Genomic DNA, 10,631 nt, shown 5'->3' with positions numbered 1-10,631 from the left:
ACCGTCCAATAACTTTCCGTATTTTGTATAGTACGCGTAGTCCGAATACGGGAGACGCGCGACGCGCTGGGGCGTTCATTTTTAGGTGTAATATGCAAATTTTTCAGGGGTTTGTAGCAATTTTATTCAAAAATCGCGCGCGTTCCACTCATATCGCGCGTGCCGCATCCCTCAAAATTTGCCATAGAATTAGTTTATACGGACGATTAATGGAGGAGGTGTATAATATTAGGGTTATACACAAAATACGGCCCTGTATGGACTCGGACTCAGTGACGTTTTGAACTCGCCTTCGGCTCATCCAATACGTCACTCACTGAGCCCTCGTCCATACAGGGCCGTATTTTGTGAATAACCCTATATAATAGGAATCACTGTACAAAATACAGATACTCTTCTGGAAATTTACAGATAATTATTTTTTTCCTGGGACACCAAAACAGGGCATTGAAATCATTGAATTGATCATATTTAGTACATGAATGAAATACTGGTCATCTCTATTGATGCAGCATATGTAAGAGTTACACGATTTAAAATCATTTTGATTCATCATCCAAGCATTGTGACAAAATGTGAGATAAAACATGTATTTCTTTATAGAAATTGTTACCCAAATTATTTAAAATGTTGATTTACAATATCAAAGCCAGTAAGCTGTGAATGTTTGCTTATTCTTGAACTCTGATTATTTGAATTGATGGTGTATGCAAATCCATAATGAGTTACTCTGTGGTTTTCACTGTACAGTTAAAGAGTAAAGTGACCCACACATATGTGGTCACTCCCTCAATGACCATTCACCTGATGGTCACTTTACTATAATCACTGAGATTATTGTTCAATGGTTTTCACTTATTTCAAAGAACTCTGCAGGTTGAGATAGGTGAACACACTTTTGGACATGAACATCAAGGCTTTTCTGTAGGGGGCTTCTTGCCCCTTCTCTTTCAAACTTGACCATGATAAATCCCAAGGTCATTGGTGATAAACATAAAATGTCTAAGTCCACTAATCTTCTTGCGCAAATGAAACAGAATAAGTTCTGTTCATAATGTCTGTTGATGGCAAGTTCTTTTGTAATCTTTGTGGAACATTTTACAGGGAACAAGTGCATTGTACTGCACATTTCAGACTCTATAATTGTATTAAGCATTCATTTATTTACTTGTGGACACCATACTTCCTATGTATATTCATTGTAGACAGAAGGATTTGGCTCAGTTGGGTAATGGTACTTTGTGACCTCTGACCCAACCAGAGTGCCCTCATATAGCCAAATCTGTTAGTATATACTGTGGTGTTTTGAATACAAAATTCAATTGGCTTTATCACATTTTATATGCTAAATATCACAGGAAGGGTTTGGCCTCTGGAATTTTTTTGCTATTCAAATTGCTTCAGAATTTCATATGTCACTGATGGTTTATGTGTAATTTCTACACTATTTCTATACTATTTAAATGCTTCACTGTAGCTTGAGTAAGTCAGAGCTTTTGCTATTAATGTGATGTGAAATTAGCCAGTAGCCTAGTTGAGTACAGCCTATGCCAACAAGATTTCTAGAGACGTTGTAGCTACCTCAAGTTGTGTCAGCTGAAAGCATGTAAGCAGTATTTTTGACGAATTACCTGAATGTATTTGTCGTAGAAATTGTGAAATCAAAATCTGCTGTCATCAGTAAGGTTTATGAAATTTTGTACACCTTGTAAGATATACCATATTTCAATGGTAGCGCTGGTGATAGCAGTCTGTACATACACTCCTGGAAAGTCCTGGAAAGGTGGTGAATTTAAAAGCCTCCTGGAAAGAGTCCTTGAAAAAGGGAAGTGATACCTTGACAATTGATAATCCTCCCACAATTTTCAAAAATGACAAGACGATTAGTCATGATATCTCTAAAATGATATGTAAAATGATTTTTAAAAATTATATATTGTGAAAAGATATCTGGAAAATGGTATTTCGGACCTCAAAAAGCCCTTAAAAATAGCTGAAAAAATCCTTGGATTTTGGGTGATTTTGAATTTTGAATGTATCTGCCCAGTTTGAGTCTCCGGTAAGTTAGGGGGCCCATTTAATAGTTTGCTCAGGTGACATTTTCCATATGTTTTCATACAGATTGGGAATCATTTGACACTAGTTCAATGATTGTTTTAGAATGTAGTGGCTATCCAGGCAGTTTTCATGCTCACGTGTCTTAAACTGATATAATTCTTCATTAATATCTCAGAATGACTTATAAATGTTGGTGTATTTGAAGCTCTTCCATAGGTATTTAGGTATGTGCATGTAAGACTAATTACTTCTACTGTCTGGATACATGTAACAGTAATTCCAAATTATGAAATCCAACATTGTATGGTGCTTTCAATTTACATGCTTGTGAATAAGTTGCATGGTCATGTATACCCTTGAGATAATGTAATATTTGTCTTGAATCGCTTGTGAGCTTTGTTTGTAACAGGAAATTTTTCACCCTTTATTTTCGATATCATGATAACTTAGGAAACTGTCAAGCTTTCAACACAGAGTAATGGGATGGTAAAACACAAAGGACAGCTAACTATTGATACTTATCATGTCTATTTTATTGGAATGCTTCCAAAAACGTAGGGTTTGTCAGATGTGACGTCACAGAACTTATACCCACGCATTCATGGTGTATGTGAAATTATATTTTTGCTGGTATCAATCATTTCAAAAGTGGTACAGGTTTAAACTAGTCTTCAAGGAACAACAGTAATTGTGAAAGAAATTTACATATGTTAAAAGGTCAGTCACATGACACCAATGTTAACATATAGTAACAGAACTTCAGTATCATCACTTATAAATAATGACAAACAAGAGAAAATCAGATAAAATTTTGATGGAGCAGCTGAGTGGTTCAGACAATTTTGACAGCTGAGCTAGGGGTATCAGACTCCTTAATTTAGAAGAAAAATGATACTTGATTTTTGTGCTTTGGTGTCATGTTAATTTGTGTGCTGATTGTAGATGATACATAAATGGTGTGCAATAAAGTGTGCATAATCAGTCACGTCAATAAGTGAATGTCTGTTTTGCCTGAAATTTCACGTACATTGTGACCCTGTAGACTCTCTCACAGTCCCTCATTGGCTATGCAGTGTGGCCATCACCAACCTTGATATGACTTTACAGAGAAGTTTCACTGTGTGTTTAGGTTTAAGGCTGGCTGTTGAGGACACAGCACTGTAGGTAATAGCCAACCATAACCAAGGGCTCTAAGAGAGTCCATTGACCCCTATATTCCCACCTGCGTATGATGGATCTGATTGGATTATTAGCATATCATGTGACATAATTCAGACCAACCAGTCCAGTTATAAAATTTTTCCTTTGGATGTGGTAGCTGTTCTTTAAACAATCTGACACATGTTTATACAAACATGCATAAAAAGTAAAAGTTAAATACAAATAAAAAGCAAATTTCTAATACTTTCACATGTATGATAATCCCCAAAGCCTTCCATTTCGGATCAGATTAAAAGAAATATGCATGCACATAATAAGTATGATGATATATACTTTAATTTATCTATTCAGATTTATTCAAAGTAAACTGTAAAAAAAGGTCTACATAGGATTGGGTGACCAAAACAGGTGAAAATCACTTGACACAAAGTCAGTCGCTCATAACAAACTACACGAGGGGCAAAAGAAAGAGCTGACGTACAACATACAGATGAAATATACATATATAAAGTACAGAAAGATGAAATTCTATACTCTGATCACAATAAGTTGTGGCCAGAGTACATATAGCCATGATGGGAATCGTTGCAGTCAAAGCAATGTCTTTCTGCAAACTCTCTTCAAAGTACAGTAAAAAATCCACAACATGTACATGTACTTAGAGCAATGCAGCCTTCATTCATTAAGCCATTTATTATAATTGATTGATATTATATAAGATTTTATTGTAACTTTGGTAAAAGCCAGCCATCAAATTTCAATCTAAAAAGACTTCATTACTTTTAGAAAACCGGTACAATGCATGAATTTTAATTCAAACTGGTAAGTAGGCTATATGTGGGAGTGGTTCTTGTACCAGTCACTTTTTTTTTAAACAAAATTTTATTTTTACTTACAAAAACCAAACAAAAACAAAAGTAATACAAAACAAAAACAACACAGAAAAATGCAGCCTAATGAGGCTTTACAAGATTTTCTATTTCACTCCACTTAACTTCAAATTTACTTTGCTTGCTTACACCATCTACTGCTTTACACTCAATTACATACTTGTGTTTCACAATGGATAGAAATGCCTCAAAAGTTGGCATTCTGTTATTCTGCTTACACGTTTACAAAAAGAACTTAGCTTGCAAAATAATGTAGTTCACCATCACTAATTTGTCGTGGTTGAGGATACCAGATGAATTACAGGACTGGTTAAATTGATGTTAACATTCTGAAAAAATAACTTTTTACACGAACCCAGAAATCTTATGAATATCTACAATCAATAAAGAGATGGTCTTTTCTTTGAATTGATGCATGGCAAAAATTACAACATTCATTCTAAACAGACTATCATTTGTAAAAATCAAATTATTTAGCAGCTTTGTTGAAAACATCTCACTGACGATTCAGATATCATGTGTTTTGTGATACGACAGTGTTTGACCCAATCATCGCCTAGAGTAAAAATGTCACAAAAATATTTTCTTGCTTCCATTTTCTTAAGATGTTTTAGTTATAGAAATAATGGATGATGCGCTGACCATTAACGTTTATTTATGGGCAAAGGCGAGAGGAAAGGCAAAAATTAACGGGTGAGGCTTGCCGAGCCCGTTAATTTGGCTTTCCTCGAGCCCGCGCCCATAAATAAACGTTAATGGTCAGCGCGGAGTCTGTTATTTCAATTATATTATCAACGAACCCCGAAAAACCGTCAAAATTTACGAAAATTTCCCGTGCGAACGACAACGGGGCCCCAGAACCTGTCAGTGAGTAGTGAGCGCGCTGCAAAAAATTTGCAAATCCGGAGATTTTTTTTAAAAAGCGTCTAAACTTTGCCCACAAATGCTCCATTGTATTTTTGTGGTTGATTATGATCTTTGTACAAATCACAATTTTCGTTTTAGCTGTAAAGTTACTGTGTTTACAAAATTGATTTCATATTCACGGGCATGGAAACAAACCATTACTGTGTATTTGTGGGTAGTCATGTGGTTCAGCTCAACCAATTAAAAAACTCAATGGACAGAGCATGGTAATATAATATCTCATAATACTTTCTAGTAGTGATTTTTGTACAGTCATAACTTATATCCCCATGATATAAGTATGGTTTTAAAGGTACATTAAGGATCTATTTTCTGAAGATGTCACTCTGAGCTCAATAGGAGTAGCCATCGCTAAACATCAAAGCTTAAAAATCATATTTTCTGTAAAATTTGCATGATGCAAAATGTTAACATTTTCTTGCAAGGTATTCTCAGTAAAAATATCATGAACATACATGAAACAAGTCATTAAAATACACAGAATCTCCTCCAATATGTATATTCTTATTATTCCAAATTATTTTACCACTCTCAATCACATTCTGATGGTCCCATTTTTTCACATCAGCCCACATTCGAAAAATATTGTATGTAAAATATTGGCAAACTTGATGGAATATCATATATATCATAATTACAACAAAACAAAAGTTTCCCTCCTGCCTTCCGAAGATAATATAATATAATATGGTATCAGTTTCCACTGTCCCTTTGAAAGATAAAACCGTTTGATCCAAGTCAATTTAATTGGCCTGAGAGCAGGACAGCAGGTGAGTGAGACCAAAGCGCCCATCTTTCCACAAGGAACACATTGTATTGTCGTTCCGCTTCGGCTTCTTGCCATTCCAGAGAAACTCACTTAAAATGCTGTGAAGTGACTGGTACAAACTTGTACTAGTCACTTGATCCGCATGGATCAGAGAACAGAAAAAATTAACGTAATTATGTAAAACTAAATGTAATTATTTGCATTGCCAATGACATGGTACACTACCGATTCTCTTTTTCTACTGAAGGAAATTTTAAAAAATAGACAAGTGGATTTTTACAGTACAAATCACAAACTTCCAGGATTGTGTCGGCCCATACTGTCTCGTGTAAATTCACACTGTCCTCTACTTGTAATAATTAATTAGTCTGTCTGCTTCACGTTTGCCACTTGAGAACGCCCCATGTGTCGTTGATATGAACTGCTCACTTGTTGCTTCTCCGGCAAATAAAACTTGAGGAATCTGATGCAAGAGTGAATAAAAAAGACCCAAAATATGATTGTAGGTTTGTAATTTTACCAATATATTACTGTCACATTATTCACTAGGACGTATAAAAAAATGTTTGGTAAGATTGGTGTTGACCTCTGCTTCCTTGCTGTTCTCTACAGCAGTGCAAAATGTAAATACTGATTGCTTTTAAAGTTATGGTACTTTTTCAGCCATGTACATGTATCTCATGCAGGCATCCCTATCACTGTTAACACAGAGTCCATTATTTCCTTAAGAGTGTTTTGATCAACTTATTCACTGATTGTGTATTTGAGTGAACAAATAATAAATGTAACACATTAAATGGTATGTAACTGCTGGGTTAGGCAGCGTTGGAAACTACGCCCGTCCTCCCGTCCGAGACGGGTAACTTTTCAGTCGGACGGGAGGAAAATTGTACTTCCACGTCCGTGTGTCGGGCTCTCGATAGTAGCCCATACGGCATACCCAGTAATCTCATCGATCATGATCAGCTGCTTCTAGATGTTGTTTCAAACGAAATGTAGTATACCAATATGTCGGACTTCGACGCGCTTATGCTACTGAAACTGTGCAACTGTGTGACGCCGGAATGCAATGCAAGCGAGACACGTAAACACGGGGTAAACAGGAAGTCGCTCATACTAGTAAATCTCACACTAAGCGAGATTTGCGCGATATCAGCCAGTGCTATAGACATAAAGATATAAAGGAAAGATATAAAGATATAAAGGATATAAGGTACCGTTCAGTTTTTACGGCCGGGGGGGCGGCAAAATCCAGGGGGGTCATCAAAATTTGGAATCCGCAAAGGGGGGGGGTCATCGCTTTTTCACTGGTAGGAAAGGGGGGGGTCACCACATTTTCAAAAACATAATACCTACAATAAAGTTCACTTTATGCCATTGCCATGATCAACCCTCTTTACCGGCGGGCCACCTTCGGCGGCCCACTACAATAAATATACATTATGTATTACCCATGACCCTCTTAACAGGCAGGCGCCTTGGTGGCCCACTCCAATTAGGTTTACTTCATGCAATGGCCATGATCGACCCTCTTTACCGGCGGGCCGCCTGCGGCGGCCCACTCCAATAAATTGACTTTATGTAATACCCCACGGCAATCTTAATGGCCGTGCGCCTTCAGCGGCCCTGTCCAGTAAAGTCTACTTTATGCAATAGCCATGATCGACCCTCTTTACCGGCGGGCCGCCTTGGTGGCCCACTAGAATAAAGTTGACTTTACGTATGGCCATGACCCTCTTAACCGGAGGGCTGCCTTTGGCGAACCACTCCAATATTAAGTTCACTTTATACAATGTCCATGGACATGAGTTGTCTATGGAAATGAAGTTAAAAATTGCCTTACAGTCGTCCTAATTAACAGACGTTTCAATGAATGTGGCTGAGAAGTTTGTGCACTGGCATCTCTGCTACACGAATAAAGTGCGCCACGTACCGGAGTTCAAATCCAAACCATGCGGGTAAATTTGACATATGGGTTTTGGTTATTTTTCAGCGGGGGGGGGGGGGGGGGGGTCATCAATTTTTTTCGTCTGACAAAGGGGGGGTCATCTTTTTTTCACAAAAAATGCAGGGGGGGGTCTATATTTTTTTGAACACCGGCGACAAGATTTTGCCGCCCCCCCCCCCCCCGGCCGTAAAAACTGAACGCTCCTAAAGGAAAATGAGGGCAACTCCACACATCGGCTCTACCAAGATTGTTTAGTATTACGATATGGTGTGGAATACATGGCAGCTCTCTCAGTTTTTGATTTTCTTTGCCAGATGATGTTTTCTGTATTGCTCAGCAATCTTTTCAGTTTGGTTGATTGTAGTACCAATTCGATGACAGATTGCATCTTGGTTTTATATGATAAAGTGGCATAAAATGGAGACAAATTAAAAAAAAATGTTTCCCCGTTGTTAAAACCGCTATCGTGAAACCTTTTAACTGTTTGAGCGATATGGGCAAAGTGTGTTTGAATTAACTAATTAATTAATCAGAGTGTTATCAGCATTGTTATTGTAGAAATTTAGTATTCAAGTCCGGATTGGAATTCATTTCAAACAGTCTAGTGGAATTCAGATCAGTTTGTTTGTAAGATCATAGTTAATACTCATGTAAAAGTTGTTTACAGTTTGAAGTACATAATGATTTTTTGTTTTTTGAATGAATGGATTTGTGAAAAATTCAGGACAGGCAACTTTCTGGCAGGACAGGCAAGTTTTGAAAGTTACCAGTCCTGATGTCTGGCAAATATTTTGGCCAGTTTCCAACACTGGTTTAGGTAGATATTTTTGCATGACTGATCCAAGGACATGAGAAATCTTCATTATTTAAATACATGAGTAGACTAAATGGCAGAATGGAGCAAGGACAGGGGAACTCACATTACAATTAACCCTTTGAGAGCTGTCAATTTTCCTGCCCAAAATTTAGTGCAAAATTTTACCAATACAATTTTTTTTCTATTTCTTTGACTATTTTGGATAAAATTGATGTCATTTCTTCATTGGCTACAGTGTTTGATCAAAAATCAAAAACAAAAATCTGAAAAAATTGGTAAAAACATTTTATAAAGTTGACAAAAATCAAACTGTCCTATTGGTTCCTCGTCACTGAAGGTGCCGTAAGTCACTATCCATTGACCATATCAACAGCGGTAGACAATTGACTGAGATATACACATACTACATGTACATAGGGAGATTTTGCCCACCGGTCAGCAGGCCCCAAAATTTGGTATGTATGGGAGCCGCTTTCATCTATCTCTGTCAAAAAACATACTAAGCCACAGTATTACAATAGAATACATTGTATATTGCATGTGAGAGGGATAGTCTTATTAATCTCACCTGTTTGTTGTTGTCGTCAACGGAGTAAAGCGGTTCAAACAAGTTAAGTTGATCAGAGCCTTCAGACCCCACAGCAAAGTGTGAATAGGATCCACAAATGTAAGGATTGCTGTTCCAACGTGAAATTAGGAATTTTTCCACCTTGGGGATCTCCTTGCCAGTGAACTCTCCAAGTAGCCGAACACAAGTCTGAGGAAATTCAGACAACTGAGATGAAATATACAGGCTTTTCCAAAAGATTCATCGGTGGGGATGAAAGGTTTATACAGCAGTGATGCAGTGTACAGCCAGTTTGATACACACTGTTTCAAAGCTACATGTATGAAGGTAAAAAGTTAGGTTTTGGATTTGATACATAGCGTTTTTGAAGCTATGAAGAAGATAAGAATTCAAAAAATATAACCCTAACCTCCACAACTTCTTTTTCATCCAGTGTTTCCATGTACTCAGCCTCCTTCCCAAATATCCATCCAATCAATACTCTCTCATGGTTATCACTAACAGCTTCAAATCCAGAGATTTTCCGAAACCAAGAATCCTTGAGATCGACGCCTTGCTCAGTTTCGTTTACCGCAGCTTGGCTCTCTCTCTTGTGAACCGACAGCTTTGGAACATCCCAGATAAAATGGAGACCTTCAATGTCTTTGTCCCAAAATGGCTTTGCGAATTGGAGGAATATCTTATCTACAGTTCCGAATCCCATTTTGCGTATTGCCTCTGCCTTTTGCTGCGGCAGCTCTGGCTTGAATAGAGTTGTACTGTTTTTCTTCAAATATCCCAGAGAACATGTCATTAGCACATGATCTGCATCTATCCAATCACCATCATGGCATTCTATGCTCACCCTTTGCCCTTTGACATTTGACCCATCATGGTCTGTTGGGTTGTCACCTTTGACACCATTCAGATGTACGCATTTGACCTCTTTATTTAAGGACATGTCTGTTTCAGGTATGGTGGCAAGCAGGGAATTTATCACTGAAATGTAACCGCCTTTGCCAAGTTCAGTGTAGTAACTACCAGATAGAACCTCGTACTGTCCGAAGTACAGAAGCGAAATGTCACTGACGCTGTTGCAAGCATTGTCAATGCATTCAACCTTTTTCACCCACTCCACCACATTGAGCATCTGCTGCTGATCTTGCTCGCTCAATTTCAACTTCTTGATTTCTTCAGCGAAATCTTTGTCCAAGACCTCCCCCAGACTCACAGAAGGATCCAGTGACACTTTCCCCTCATAGTAAGCATTATACTTTTTGCTCAGTTTCTTGAAAATCTTGGCAACTTTCTTGACAATCTTTGGGCTGACAACTTCACCCTTCTCTGTGAAGTATATCTCCTCACTGCTATAGTTGAACCACTCTCCTTCAGGTGAAAACGATAATCCGAAGGACTTCTGTACAGACCAAAGTTCCAAAATAAACTTTTAATCATCTAAATTCTCTTATTTTGTGAAAGCAAAGATGGCTGTTCAAGGTTATGAGGGAGAACAT

At 37.7% G+C, this 10,631-nt stretch overlaps 1 protein-coding gene across 2 annotated transcripts in view; it reads right to left on the bottom strand.

Moving 5' to 3' along the window:
* Positions 1-3,537: 3,537 nt before the first annotated feature.
* LOC139118442 (peroxisomal N(1)-acetyl-spermine/spermidine oxidase-like) overlaps positions 3,538-10,631 on the bottom strand; it is an 11,706-nt gene continuing 4,612 nt past the window's right edge. For both annotated transcript variants that reach the window (XM_070681739.1, XM_070681738.1), the window contains exons 4-6: positions 9,548-10,534; positions 9,139-9,327; positions 3,538-6,268 (exon numbers count right to left, since the gene is read on the bottom strand). In XM_070681739.1, the coding sequence (XP_070537840.1) occupies positions 6,152-6,268; positions 9,139-9,327; positions 9,548-10,534 (1,293 nt within the window). In that variant the 3' untranslated portion in view covers positions 3,538-6,151. The remainder of the gene's footprint in view (positions 6,269-9,138; positions 9,328-9,547; positions 10,535-10,631) is intronic.

Source organism: Ptychodera flava, chromosome 19, assembly GCF_041260155.1.
Source record: "Ptychodera flava strain L36383 chromosome 19, AS_Pfla_20210202, whole genome shotgun sequence".
Classification (NCBI taxonomy): Eukaryota; Metazoa; Hemichordata; class Enteropneusta; family Ptychoderidae; genus Ptychodera; species Ptychodera flava.
This window is presented reverse-complemented; position numbering and strand designations above follow the sequence as displayed.